The sequence below is a fragment of the Gymnoscopelus braueri genome (genome assembly GCF_963280865.1).
Source record: "Gymnoscopelus braueri genome assembly, chromosome: 23".
NCBI classification, from domain to species: domain Eukaryota; kingdom Metazoa; phylum Chordata; class Actinopteri; order Myctophiformes; family Myctophidae; genus Gymnoscopelus; species Gymnoscopelus braueri.
The window spans coordinates 25,338,035-25,353,035 of NC_137625.1; the positions used below are offsets into that span (position 1 = coordinate 25,338,035).

The 15,001-nt window shown below is 41.7% G+C and overlaps 2 protein-coding genes across 2 annotated transcripts; both read right to left on the bottom strand.

Moving 5' to 3' along the window:
* Positions 1-168: 168 nt before the first annotated feature.
* On the bottom strand, positions 169-4,262 carry ucmaa (upper zone of growth plate and cartilage matrix associated a). The gene is made up of 5 exons (XM_080421484.1): positions 4,171-4,262; positions 3,921-3,973; positions 3,664-3,759; positions 1,320-1,418; positions 169-715 (listed from the first exon to the last, which is right to left on the bottom strand). Exons 1-5 carry the CDS (start codon positions 4,233-4,235, stop codon positions 627-629), a joined length of 402 nt encoding a protein of 133 aa, XP_080277610.1. The 5' UTR covers positions 4,236-4,262; the 3' UTR covers positions 169-626.
* A 3,554-nt stretch (positions 4,263-7,816) lies between these two features.
* On the bottom strand, positions 7,817-13,928 carry phyh (phytanoyl-CoA 2-hydroxylase). Its single transcript, XM_080421765.1, has 9 exons — positions 13,650-13,928; positions 12,755-12,807; positions 12,411-12,521; positions 11,812-11,980; positions 11,536-11,617; positions 11,077-11,258; positions 10,140-10,289; positions 9,150-9,284; positions 7,817-9,043 (listed from the first exon to the last, which is right to left on the bottom strand). The coding sequence occupies exons 1-9, from the start codon at positions 13,716-13,718 to the stop codon at positions 8,990-8,992; spliced, it is 1,005 nt and encodes a 334-aa protein (XP_080277891.1). The 5' UTR covers positions 13,719-13,928; the 3' UTR covers positions 7,817-8,989.
* Between the last annotated feature and the right edge of the window lie 1,073 nt (positions 13,929-15,001).

The window sequence follows — 15,001 nt, forward strand, 5'->3', positions numbered from 1 at the left end:
GAGAGCCTCACGTGGATTCCAGACAGCATTCATCCCATTGCTGATGAGTTCTCCAGGGCACTACATCTTCTGCTCTTTTATTTCATCCACTGCAAATACCTGGTAATGCTCGTATGAAATTAGGACACACCAGAGCTACAGTATTTGGTATGGAAACCATGTCTTTATTTGTAGTTGTATTACAGTAGTGATCTTTGCTCAGTTTGCTGACAAAGACAACACTGCCACTGTCTCTGGAGAGCCAGCAATTGCCTGAGAAGTATATTCTTAATATCTCATTGTGTAGTTTTCAAATGCAAAACAATAGTATACCGGTATAAGTGTTAATGTACAGGACAGTATAAAATGCATGCATACTTTAGCAGACAGATTGCTGTTTTAAGACTCTTAAGCTTCAGAAGTTCTAGATTCCATTCTTTATGACAAAAAAAGCATTTTGTTTACAATTTGACATGACACATTGCATTTAGGTTTTCATAGACAAAGCTTTATGAGGTGAATAGTGGACTGTTGTGGGGGGAGGAGGGGGGGTTCTGTCATGAGAGGACAGCAGATTGACTACACCTACAACCTACAACTACCTTACGTCTGTTTCCAAGGACTAACGTCCAGGTTGCTGAGCATGCTCAGTGGCTCCAGTAGTAGCGTGGGTACTGTCCGTCGTAGTGATACTCACGCACCTGCTCGTGCTTCTCCCTCGTTCTCTCATTTTGCTCTGTGGAGGTGGAGATTTTGTCGTTACTGGCAGATTATTTATGACCGTCTCATAGACTATTGTACGTAAATGAAGAATAATCATAACATTCAATATTCAATAATTCATTGTCAAAACCAACTTGGAAGTTGATTTGGAATTTGTTTTGGTTTGCTCAGTGATGACAACAAAAAGAAGAATGTGTAAGTAAGTTGTGGAAGTTATGCTTGGAATGTACTTCCAAACTCTACTGTGAATAGTTCCAAACATTACTCTATACTTCCAAACACTGTTGTATAGTTCCAAACACTACTGTATAGTTCCAAACATTGAATCGTCATAGGGGGCGTTGATGAAGCACATGTGACACATGAACCACGTGAGAGCGCTACTGGTGGTTACTGGCATTTGACACTTTCTGGATATATATTTAGCACGCGATTGCATCTTTATTCTCAAGGCCCTCAGTTTAGAAGCTGTTGTTACCCCATTCCCATAAACCATAAGCCAGTCGACCACAGAGAACATTGTCATCTGTGCATGGACGCAAATGGACACTTAAGGTTTGGTTTGAGACCTCAGGCTGTCATCTGCGGCTCAGTGGCTCGTGGGGATTGTGTCTTACCGTCACGCTCCTCTTCCACGTAGTTCTCAAACTCGGTCCTTTGCTCCTCGTTGTACTCGCGCCTCCTCTCGTTCGTCGCCATCCTCACCCTCTGCTCGGCTATATGGAGGAAGAGGCGGGAGTGCATTATGGAGAGACATTAGTGGGAAAAGAGGATCGAGGCGTTTTATGTTGTTTTTTATGCGATGTAATGCTGCAGTTCTAAACTTTTCCATGCCAAGTCCCCGGAAATAGCCACAGCCTCTGGTTGCGGGCGCCTCCCACTGTGAAATGGCTTTACCCCAAAAATAGCAGATTGTAGATCTGCTATTTTTGACAACTTTTTTTATTTAGACAATGACATGCCCAAAATTTGTAAATAAGTAGTTAAACTCGCACAATAATCGTATGAATTGAAAAAAAAAATCTACTTTACTGTATATGATTTTTCCCCCCCCCCCCTCCTTTCCAAATGCCCCCCCCCCCGTTCCGTGCCTGGCAGCCCCCATTTTGAAAACCTGTGATGTAATGAGCATGCTACTATGCAGTGCTTTGTAAATGATGCTTGTATGAGCTCTTGCATGCAAACATAGACACATGCACATGGGGTTACAGAGCAGTTATTGTGTACAGTACACATTAGCACTTTACCCCCAAAATCCGAAGCGTTAAGATCATCTCCATCACAATATTTTCAATAAACAAACACACACACACACACACACACACACACACACACACACACACACACACACACACACACTTGTTTTCCTACCAAGTACTGTAATGTTTTGGGGCTTAGCTGCAGGTTAGGTGAAGGAAACTCTCCTCTCCCATTTAGCAGTGCTGGAAGAAGTACTTTTACTTAAGAAAAGGTAGCAATACCACAATATAAAAATACTATGTTATAAGTAAAAGGCCAGTATTAAAAATGTACAGTACTTGAGTAAAAGTACAAAAGTATTGGCATCAAATTATACTTGCAGTACAAAAGTAAAAGTACTCAAATTTTGTCTCAATGTTTTCAAGAATAGCCGATCTACAAGCTCACAATGCGTCGGTGTGTGACGTGCTGTATACAAAGTATAAAATAGGGTTAACTGGTTAATGTGTGTTTTGTAATAAGCTAAATCTACAAAGTAACTAGTACTGTAGTAAAGTAACTAAAGTTTTCAAATAATTGTAGTGGAGTAAAAAGTACAATATTTGCCTTTGAAACATAGTGGAATAGAAGTATAAAGCACTGAAAATGTTAAATACTCAAGTAAAGTAAAAGTACTGCAACATTTTACTTAAGTAAAGTACTTCAGTAACTGTACGTTACTTAGTTTCCACCACTGCTCACATGAATAACGGAGGCCTTTCTGTTTCTAATCTATTTCTCTGCACATTTTTCCCATTTACCTTCTCTCTCTCATTTCTTGTCCTCTCTCACACAAATGTTCTGTTTATTGGTGGCTGCATTGCAAAGCTCAGCCCCTGCTGCCATTTTCCCTGCTACCTGTGCATCACTTTGCCATCGGGGTCACAACTTCAAAGCACCTCACTCACCCACACATGTACAGGACAACAACATGCGCGTGGCTGCCCCCCCTCAGGTTCTCATGGGTTTGTGTTGGCAAGGGATATAAATAGCGCTTGTAGATCTGCTATTTTTGAAAAATCGTGAAAATGTGTGCAAATCTATGAATATATACATTTTTAAAGGGACATTTTTTTACTTAAATCTTTGCTTCTGGGGGTCCCTGGAACCAAATATTTTGCAATGAGGGTCCGCGGCCAAATACATATCATTTTGTAGATCCTTGACATGAAAAAGTTTGAGAACCACTGATATAGAATTTTTTTTTTTTTTTTTAACTGTTGGGATTTAGTAGACATTTGTAGAATCGGCATCAGGTATTAATGGGTTAACTCTAACTGAGGGGGACAACATCACAGAGAAACTACTCCATTGTACCCTGTGACTCCCTCTGAAACTTCCAGCTGTGTGTGTGCATGTGTGATAGATTTAAGTGTCACCGCTCGACAGTAGGGCACATGCGTACATTTCAGGCAACTTCTTTTCTCTGCTGAGGTTTCGCAGCTGACCGTCACAACAACCTCAAACCATCTCGGCCAAAAACCTACACATTCAACACACCCACACCATACTCTTCCAAGACCACCTGCCCTCTGACACATTTCAACTGCCTACACTGAGACCACTTCAACCACACTGGCTAAGTTGGTGCGCGTCAACCACATGCAAGTTGATAAATGCCCCCCCCCCCACACACACACACACAAACCCCAAACCATCCACCACCAAACCCCCCCCTCACCCACCATCCTCTGCCACAGTTAAACGAGAAGCAGCCCCTACCTTGGTACTCGTCCTGCCACCTGACAGAGCGGCGGCTGCGACGCTTGAAGAAGGTGGAGGCGTCCGACTCGGGCATGAAGACCTGCCGCGCCGGCCCTAGGGTTCAAAGACGGGGGGGGGGGGGGTGCAGAGGTTGAAGGCCACGGCACAGCAGGTCACATATAAGCAGTGGCAGGTGCAGTCATGGGAGAAAATGTTATTATATATATTTATATATATACGCAGCCGGGTTGGGTTAAAGATCGGTAAAAATTCACCTTTGGGTTCCTCTGCCTTGGGGTCGTCTGGTACAGCAGCACTTTCCACCCCGCTGGAGACTGGGAGAGAGAGGAGAAACACTTTTATCACATCGCAAGCAGATAAAAATGGATGGATTTGGTTGTCCGTCCTCTAATCGAATTCGTTTGAAGAATTTGTGTCTCGTTTGTTACCACGCCCTCTCTACCCCCACCTACCTGTCCCCCCCCCCCCCCCCCCCCCAATGACGTTCATCCCAGGCCCTTTCACTCACCGGTGAGGAGGAGGAGGACGGTGGCGAGCAGAGAAAGCATGATGACTTGCATCCAGGACATCTTGGAGGGGACAGTGTGGTGCTCTACTGGATCTGCAGCACAACTGAATGAGCGGGAGAGAGAGAGAGAGATTGAGGCAAGGGAGGGAGAGTGGGAGGAGAGAGAGAGAGAGAGAAAGAAAGAGTCTAATGGGAGAAGGGGGACAGCTGGAATTTCACTAGGGAGGAGGAGTGGTATGGGGTGAAGCGAGGGGAAGAAGTAGGGGCTGTGGAATATAACCTGAGGAAACGCAGAGAGAGACAGAGCTCCGGTCGGTGTGTTGCTTTGATTACTGTAAGACATTAAAAAACACACAAACACTTCCTGGAAATGCACTTACGTGACCATTTAACTTTCTGTCAACAAATATCGATTAACCTCTTAAGCCCTATGTTGTACTTTATGATATGATGCAAAGTAACACATAGTGAGCTTGTAGATTGGCCATTAATATGCCAGGTTGAAGGTGGTTAAGGAGTGAATGGGAGATTGCTAGAAAAGAGCAGGCATAAAGGGCAGTAAGTAGTAGTACTACATAACTAAACTCTACTGTAACCTCTGACAGTGAATAATATGTTCATACTGTATGGATCATGTATGATGATCTGTGGCACTGGGCTGGCAAGTGAAGCAAAATCAGGACACATCTCTCGCCAATCAGTTATCAGAACCTTTCCCAACATGTCAATGGTTTCTTTGTCTGCCTCTGTTTGTCTGTGTGGCAGGGTGGAGGAGGCATGTGTTTCTGTTTGAGGTCGTCTTGCCATGCTGTTTGTAAGTAGATACAAATGGAGATACAGATGTGTTTGCTGGTTCTTGTGTGTGTAATGTGTATCTCTCACAGGAGCATGGTGTGTGTCTGTGTGTATGTTGATGCATGCCATCACATACAGTACATGCAATACATGCTGCAGCCATCATGCGTTGCTTATATGAGCATAGCTTACACGCATGTTATTAAACAGTACTAGTGTACCTAATACATGGTAGATCAATTTGACAATTACGTTTTGCACTTCTAACAGTGAAGATGTGCATTTCAGACACTTAAATTAGTTAGCTTTAAAACACTTCAGGGGTCATTTTCGTGTCTAATCTGGCATTTGTGTGCACACCAGACAGTTTGTAAGCATGCTTGATTCAATATTTACATAATTTGATATTCATTTGTTTAGAAACCCTCCCCCCCCCACACACACACATATAAGCCCATTCAACTTCAAACTCTGTGTTGCACTCACTGAAAACACACACATACTTACTTCTGGTGACTGATATTTTCCTAATGAATGGGGAGATCTTCATTTTTCCATTAGTTATTTTATTATGTTAACATTTTCTGTAATGTAATGCTGCCTCAAGGAGTCCATGCGTGAAATCCATGAAGTCTATGCATGAAATACTACCCACTGAAGGTCTCTCCATTCATTAGAAGGACAATATTTGTCGACCAGAACAAGGGACGTGTTTGCAATGAGTATAATATGGAGTTTGAAGTTGAATGGGCTTACCGTCTGATCAAATGAATATCAAATATCTAAATATTGAATCAAGAAACTTAAAATCAGTTTGGGGTGCGTACAAAAGTCCAAGAAGATGTCAGAATTACCTCAGAGGTGTTTTAAAGTGAAATTTCCCTTTAGCTAATAAAATATTCATATTTAAAAAAAGGATTTAAAAACCGTGTTGCAATAGACAGCCCAGTGCAATGGAAATAAAATAGGCAAATAGGAGAAATACCGTGTATTACAGGAAGGGTAGCATTATGCATATGTAGCATATGATGGAAAAATGAACAGCCTACATGATTGATGTTGGTCCAGAGAGCCAAAGGTTTATGAAAGTTATGAGGCTGGATTGTCATCCTGCTGGACAAGGAGGGAATAACTTCCCCCAGAATACCTCCAGGAGGACGCTCTCACATTCAGGTTATTTATTATATATTTTCATTTGTTGTGTAGATACAGTACATTAGATTTTTTTTGTGGTACTGTTACTAATGCTGCTACAATGTCTGAAGTTTTACTCTTATGTACCTGTACACAAGATATAACAATAAAGACCACCTTGACCCATTAAGACCTGAAGCCGAATATTCTACAAATATCTTCTAAATCCCAACAGTATTCTTTTGAATTGGAATCCTGAGAAGTAACAGTTTTGGACACGTGAGGTTTCCACCCAAAACAACCTTGACAGTCTTTTCTTGATGTCTGCATTCATGAGCACTGAGGCTCCATGACTTAAGCCTAATATATACTTGTAATCCACATCTCTTGCCAAAAAGAACTACTTTTCAGTTAAATGTTTCTTAGCGAGTGACATGGCCATATGATGAAGTATGAGTTAGTCTTGGTGTGCAAAGTTTTGTCTTGGCAGGAACCCATACTTTTTGGCAGCATCTCACACAACCAGAACAATTGTAAATCTACTATTGTACTCTATAGAATCTAAGCTAAGAGCATTAGTTACTGTAGGAAAAGGACATGTCTGATTTAGTATGTGTCTGTGTTATATGTGGAGGGATTTCTGAATTCTTACAGTCTGTGCTACTGTAGTTGAGAATCCTTCTCTCTCTCAGAAGGAAAATGGGCAAGAGGATGGCTGTTTGGCCAGCCTGCTCTCAGTAAAGTGACTACAGATTTTGGCAATAGGTGTGTCTGCAATTAAACCTGTGTGTGTGTGTGTGTGTGTGTGTGTGTGTGTGTGTGTGTGTGTGTGTGTGTGTGTGTGTGTGTGTGTGTGTGTGTGTGTGTGTGTGTGTGTGTGTGTGTGTGTGTGTGTGTGTGTGTGTGTGTGTGTGTGTGTGCGCGCGTGCGCGTGTGCGTGTGTGCGTGCGTGCACATGCTGGTTGCTGGAAGGGATGCACTCAGAGAGGCAGCAGGGTACACCAGTTCCTGCTTAAAGCATGATGAACATTGGAGATCAAACATCACTGTGTTTTCCTAACACGTCGAGTTTTCCTGCATTAGTGTCAGACTGAGAGGTTCCCCTTTTGAACAAAGTCGGCGTTCTCTCCGTTTCTCATGGCTCAATACATTTGAACTCGCCTCGTACACGCGTGCCGAGTTCTGCAGTCAGGTATTTCTTATTTCTTTCCTGGCTGAGACGTGGGCCTCAGCCAGGAAACAGTCCAACTTCTTATTTCAAAAACAGCCAAATAGAAACTGCTCCCAATAACAGTCCCTAACTCTCTTTGTCCTCTCACTCTCTCAAAGCCTGTCCTTTCATTTGTAAAGAAGGGGTTTTGCACAGCATAGTATTTTTTTTAGGGTGATCGACATGCATTTCTAGTGTACTGCACCATTGCTGCCTGTTGTATCACATCCACCCCATTTCTATTGTAATAATAAATGCCAACCACTCCCACCACCAGTATCCGCATCTGTCTGTCTGGGACAAGCCGAGATCAGAGAGGTTTCTAGTCATTTTTTGGTTTTCATTAAACTTTAGTCCATATTCATGCAGCTTAGAGAGGATGGGGCTTCCTGCAAATCATGTCTGTAAAAAAAAAGAGTTTCAGATGAATACAACACCATGTGTGTCACACGCGCGCACACACATTAAATAAAAGATTGAAGAAACCAGTAGAAATCTGCTCATTATCATATTACAGTTCTGTTTATTACTACAAATATTACAACAGGAACTGAAAGGATTAAAATGATATACGACAAAAGTCGAGTAAGGCAATTAGGTGCAAAATATATTAGCATTTGTGTGTCATTAATGAAGTACTACAATTTAAAACGCTGGGACAGTTCCTCTGCTTTAACACATTTCTAAGTCGACAAAAATACCACACACCACCATGACACCTCTGAATCATCCCATGGCTTCTCTGCCTGTACCCGTTCCCTGTATTTTCATCTCTCCAATTCCAATCCTTACTCACTTTCACTCTTTCCCTGATGCTTCCATTGACTGTTAGTCTGAAACACACAATCCTGTCTAACATATTGAGAGCAATTCTTCTGAGCATTTTTTCTCTCCATTTTGATTTGCATACCAATCGAATACAACACAGAACAATAAAGGCTTATTTATACCTTATAGCAGTGGTTCTCAAACTTTTTCATGTCAAGGACCCCCAAATTGAGACTTATTAGCCCGCGGATCCCCATTTGAAAAGATATGCCAGAGACCCCCATAAGAGAAGATTGCTTACGGCTCTAGCAGTGATTCTCAACCATTTACATTTCAAGGACCCCCAGTTTGACATGCATTAGGGCTATGGACCCCCATTTAATGTCATTTCTCTCTCTTGGACCCCAATTTATATTGTAAAATCTATGTTAATTTAACTCTGAGAGTGTACAAATGGAACCAAATGGACCCGTCAGGGTCCATTTGGTTCCATCAGTTACAGACCCATAAGGGTCCATTTGGTGCCTAATCTATCATTTAGCTGGGGACCCCCTGGAACTCCCTCAAGGACCCCTAGGGGTCCCCGGACCCCACTTTGAGAACCAATGCCTTATAGCCTGACCCACCTGCTCAACAAAAACGACTTGTATTAATAAAGGTATTATCAGCTGAATATTTCTCTCAACCTTTATGTCACTTGTCAGGTTGGTCATTCAATGAAGTATAAAGCCTAACCCCCCAAATTGGCATCAACACACTGACGATTGCCTGTTAAGCAGCCACTAGTAATAGTAGTAGTTGTCGTCGTCGTCGTGTTTCAGCGTATTGACTGGTCCACAGGTCAGTCTCTAGTGATTATTATAGTTTACAATAACTATCTCCCAAAGAGCTTTCATTGATTTCCTCCGTCACAGGCTGGTCCTCTCCCCTTGCACCAGACGGCCCCTTAAGGCCCATGTGTCCTGCAGCAGAAATATAAGCAAAGCGTAAGTTTACTGAACCTCACCTTTTTTTCATTTTATTATACTGTACAATTGCATTCATGTATTAAAATCACACATATCACACCTTGAAAGTGAGGCTGTCATCCAAATCATATTTCTTGGCTGCAATCTCTTTCACTTCCTTCTCAATGTTCTCCTGGGTTGTTCCCTTCACGTCAATGTAATAACAGTTGGCACTAGCATAGTGGCAGGAGATGGCCTGTAAACACACACACACACGCGCACGCGCACGCACACGCACACGCACACGCACACACACACACACACACACACACACACACACACACACACACACACACACACACGCACACACACACGCAGAAAGTAGAGAGGGAGAGGGGGGGTTAAGCATTGTATTCTGATTATTTATTTATTTACTTTTAACCCATTAAGACCAAGAACGCATGCATCTGTGTCATTTTTAGATTTATTTGGCTATTAAAAAATAGCTCATAGCTCATAGCGCGGCACCAAGTGCCGCGCTATGAGCTTGTAGATCTGCTATTTTTTTTTAATCTTGTTTTTTTTTTAAACTCAAATCTTTGCTTCTGGGGTTCTGCAAATGTCTTCTAAATCATAACAGTTTTTAGAAAAAAACTTATGTTGCTATAATATCAGTGGTTCTCAAACTGTTTCATGTCAAGGACCCCCCAAATGATATGTATTTGGCCGCGGACCCCCATCTCAAAATATTTTGTTCCAGGAACCCCCCCAGAAGCAAAGATTTGAGCAAAAAAAGTTCGCTTAAAAACGCATATATATTCAAAGATTTGCACACATTTTCAAGATTTTTCCAAAATAGTAGATCTACAAGTTCATAGCGCGGCACTCGGTGCTGCGCTATGAACTTGTAGATCTGCTATTTTTGAATAGCCAAAGAAATCTTAAAATGACACGCATGCGTTCCCGGTCTTAATGGGTTAATTGACCATATTCACACGGCATCCAGTTCAGTCTCATGTCATACTCGTGGGTGTGGGTGGGAAATGCCACTCTGACCATTATTACATCAGGTAGCGAAAAAGCTGCCGTGTGAATATGGAGAATTCGTTACCTTGCGGAAGCCCTGCGTCTGGTTCATCCCCGAGCCGTGGATCAGCAAGGGGTGGAAGAACACTGTGTCGCCTTTCTCCATCTCCAGGTGCACCCTGGGATGCTGAGGGTCATAGTCCCGTATTCCATGGTACATCTTATTCACACCACCCTGGAGGGAGAAGAGAGTAGCATTGTATGCTCTGTACAGTGTGCGTGCGTGCATGCAAGTTTATGCATTTGATTTTGTGCATGTACTGTACATATCGCTCTGTGTGCGGAAAAGATGGAGTGATATAGTGTGGGGCATCAGTGTTGATTTTGACAGCAAATTTTGATTTAGTTTTAGTCATAGTCTTTTGAATAATATTCCATTTAGTTTTAGTCATATTTTAGTCATCTGAAATGTTTTAGATTTTGTCTAGTTTTAGTCGACTAAATATCATAAGATTATAATCGACTAAATCTACAGTTGATTTAGTCGACTATAATGTATTTTGGCGGTGCCTTGATGGCGTCGTAATGGATGATTTTACACTTGTTTGCATGCTGAAAATAGCCGATCTACAAGCTCACAACGCGTCGCGCTGCGACGTGTTGTGAGCTTGTAGATCTGCTATTTTCAGAGCACCACACCCGAGCGCAACTAAACATAAAATGACTTTAGTTCTACTGGATCTCTTCTCCACTAGTCCCTCACTAACATTTTAGTCTAGTTTTTATTTGTTGACGAAATTGTCAATATATTTAGTCTTAGTTTTAGTCGTCATAGCTTAGTTTTTATTTAGTTTTCGTCAGTGAAAAAAAGGTAGTCGACCAACATTTTTCGTCATAGTTCTATAGTCGACGAAATCAACACTGGTGTGGGGCATGTTGTGCATGTTATAATGTGGTTTCAGACAGTGAGCGTGTGTGTGTACGTGTGTGTATACATATGTTGTATGGATGAGAGGGCATACCTCCCAGTCTGGGTAGTCATGCTCTTTCAGGGTGCCGGTGTGTGTTCCAGGCAGAACGACCAGGCAGCCATTTTGCCTGTTGACTTTCTCCATGGCCGTCCACGAACATACAATCTGATCGGCCGGGCGGAAGGGAAAGTAATGCAAGTCCTGGTGCATCGGGTGACGGGACGACTTATTTCCTGATTTAGAAATAGTAACAAGCCATTACACAATACAAATGTGACTAAGTAATACATGTGTAAGTAATGCATGTGGTCGGTAAACTACAGATCATAATATCCCATCCCCTGTATAGGTGGAAGGTATTACAGAATTGTATTTAATTAAAATGACTCCTATAACATGACTCCTACAATAGTTACCTATTTTATTACATAGTTATAAAGCTTATATAATCAATATTTCAGCAGGTGCTACAGTATATGTTTGTAGAGTTGCTCCATACATGTGCTGTACCTGCATCTGGAGGTTTGTTGATCAGCATGGTGTGCATGGCCATGATGTTGGGACCAGTAAAACATTCCACATACTTAAGAATCTGAGCAAAGAAAGAATACGTTTTAAGTGTTCAAGTTTCATCAGTGTAGCTCCTTACTGTAAAAGGTATCCCCCCTGGGGGAGGGGGAATCACATGGGAGTCCGCAGCAAAATACATATCAATTTGGGGGTCCTTGACATGAAAAAGTATGAGAACCACTGTATTAACATATAAGTTATAAGTGCCTACAGTACCTCCGGTAATGTGCAATATCGGAACAATTCAGGGTCTTCCTGGAAGTCCTGGAGCTTGGAGACCGCCTTCTGATCCGCGACAAACTCGGACTTCGCGATGGACACGTCTCTCATCACCATCAGCCCGGGAACATTCACCTCTCGTCTGCAAATACGCTCAAACTCACCCCTGAAGACCACACACACACACACACATGCATGCACGCACGCACAGAGGGATAGAGACAGATTGTGTTCAATCCTCAGGGAAGATGGGATTTGTTCTCCTCTGCTCTATTCAGCACCAGTGAATAAACACATCTGGTTTCTCTGTGTGTCTCCCTCTGTCAGCAACAGAGGAGCACTGTCTTACTGCCCCACATGGCACAATGCATGAGAACTGGCATTCATTCACTTCAGAAATGATCTGCATACCTGTAACACTAACACTGATCAAATACCATTTATACATACCATTATTTCCCAACAATATTATTATTATTTACAACATCATACAATTTATATTATAGCCCGCAATCTTATCGGGCTCTGTTTTTCTGCAGGAGAACTAATTCCATCTAGTGATCTGACAGTTTGTGGTGATGTTACTGTGTTGTCACCTGAACCTGTCGATGTCCTCCTCGGACACCAAGTTCTTGATGAGGACGAAGCCATTACTGTCATAGGACAGTCGCTGCTCAGTAGTCAGCAGGTCATTGTCATGTGTGTACCTGTGAAAAGTAAACAGACTGTGTCTGTTATGACATCATGCTTTGCTGGTCAACATTGATCTATGGACTCTACATCCCAGATGCACGGGGGTAATGTGTGTCAAAGGTGAAGAAGCAGCTGCTTGTATAACAGGTGATAGGGCCTACTGTAGCCTGTCGATACAAATTATGAATAGAAATATTACGGCGATGTTACAGAAGTGATTGGGCAATAAAATACAAGATAAACTTACCTAAGCACTTGTGGGTGATAGTATGCAACTTGGCCAGAAGTGGGTGAGGCTTGCTAATGATTAAATCAGTCAAGGGCAGTAAAAGCTTGTTAGATATTACAAAGAATATGTGTATATATAGAATATATTCAGCTTGCAGATGTGTCACGATAGGTTCGTTACTTTCAGCCCATACAAGAAGAGTGGGCACCTCGATGTAAAATTAGCTATTTTGTCCAAAACGTCAAAAGTGTTTGTTGAAAAATGTCTTAAGTTATGTAAAGTAGGCTATAGCCTACATGATGTGAACATGCATGGTACATCATTATCAGACTTAAATGTAACTTTCAACTTCTTGTTTACGCCCCCCAAAAAAATGGATATACAGGTTTTGTAGCCATGTGTAGCAATTGTAGAAATATTATACCTTAATTGTCAAATGTTCTATCATGTCCTAATAATGTATACTATTTACATTACTTAAGACCGTTATCCAAATATTTTATTTTTTGACATTTCAGACCAAATAGCCGATTTTACATCGAGGTGCCCACTCTTCCTGCTGTTACCCTTTCATCAACCACGACAACAATAAAAACTAAAAAGATCGTTGTGTTACTACAGTGTACCAACCAGGCATACATATCCAAAAAGCTGTGGCAAAATCCTCGGAAGTGCTCTGGTGGTCGGTCAGCATAATTAAATACATTTAAAAAATAAGATCATTTATTTCCCTGCGGGAAACAAATAGTTTTGCAGCGGCCTTCTTCGTATTATTCCCAGACCCCGGGCTCGATTTCCTGGCTCCGCCGACACAGTGTGTCAACAACCCAGGCAGTAGCTACTGTACAGTCTGTACTTGGAGCATGAACATCATGAACAAGCTGTCTATCAGACACAATCTGAAAAAGGATACAATCAAATCTCCAGACCGTCGGTCCAGATGACTGAAGACCACTTTGAGCCTCTCCGCAGCCCGCGACATTTTACCAAAATAACTAACTTATATTATTGATTTAAAAATGTCTTACACACGACGATCAAATGGAACAGTCTGTCCTGTGACTGTCATCTAATGGTCCACTAGTATCTCTCCTACGTCCTACACTTATGCTAGGAGTAGGTGGGCACATCTCCCACTAGGTCAAAGTGATAATAACACAGTAACTGTTACGCAACTTTGGCAACAACCATTGGAAACAGGACCAGTGGGCACCAAAAACATCTGGGCACTGGGCACCAAAACCCATCTGGGCACTAGGGACAATTGGGCACTATAGGGACATCTGGGCACCTGGACGAGTGGGCACTTAGGGGTGGAGAAAACTGGGCACCTGGATGAGTGGGCACTAGGGACATGTGGGCACCTGGACGAGTGGGCACTTAGGGGTGGAGATAACTGGGCACCTGGATGAGTGGGCACCTGAATTAGGATTCTTGTCCACAAGTTTTTACTTTTTCATAGCATGCTGCTTTGTTGTTGGTATAAGTGGTATTTAAGCCACTGTTCTTTGAACCCCCAAACACGACACAACAACGAGGTCAACAGAACATTATAAGAGTTTATTCGCCAAAATAGTACTGAGGTCAAAAGTACATTATAAGAGTGTATTTGCCAAAATAGAAGTACTGTTAAAAAAATAGAAAAAAAAATAATTAAGGATACCAAAAAAATGTCAAATGATCAATGTTAGGATAGAGAAACCATAGCTAAACAGTAGACCAACACAATAAAATGATAGAAAAAAATGAGCTAAATAGTTGCCTACCATTATTTTTTTATTATAAAGATGAGTAGCATACTGTAAAAAAAAATAGAGGGGGAAAAATGACTTAACAGTTGGTTAAATATCACTTACCATTATCGTTATCCGTTTTCTTAAAGTTTAGTAATTCTGCAACATGTTAACTTTAATCCAGTAGGAGGCGCCACACAACAACTAACATAACTCAATGATGGTTATTGGAGATTTTTTTGTGTGCACAATTTAAAGCAACAATATGTAGCCTACATCGATTCGCAGAGATGTCATGTAATTATTACTTTTTCAGCTGTGTTCAACCATCTTCTTTCTTCTGTGGTATGAAAATAAACAGGAAAGTGTCAGCTGTCCTAGAGAGTGGCCTATTAAAAAAACCTAGAGCCTATAAAAGTAGGCTGTGGCTCTGTGGGTTAGAATCCAGAGGTGGAAAAAGTACTCAAATGTTTTACTTAAGTAAAAGTATCAATACTGCAATGTAAAAAATACTCTGTTAAGTAAAAGCCCT

Coding starts and splice junctions, on each gene's coding strand:
- ucmaa (XM_080421484.1), bottom strand. CDS start 4,235: ATGTCCTGGATGCAAGTCATCATGCTTTCTCTGCTCGCCACCGTCCTC. Junction 3,974..4,170: donor CTCCTCCTCCTCACCGGTGA/GTGAAAGGGCCT, acceptor CCCAGTCTCCAG/CGGGGTGGAAAGTGCTGCTG. Junction 1,419..3,663: donor GTGGCAGGACGAGTACCAAG/GTAGGGGCTGCT, acceptor TCCTCCATATAG/CCGAGCAGAGGGTGAGGATG.
- phyh (XM_080421765.1), bottom strand. CDS start 13,718: ATGTCGCGGGCTGCGGAGAGGCTCAAAGTGGTCTTCAGTCATCTGGAC. Junction 12,522..12,754: donor TATCACCCACAAGTGCTTAG/GTAAGTTTATCT, acceptor TACTTTTCACAG/GTACACACATGACAATGACC. Junction 11,618..11,811: donor GATATTGCACATTACCGGAG/GTACTGTAGGCA, acceptor TTCTTTGCTCAG/ATTCTTAAGTATGTGGAATG.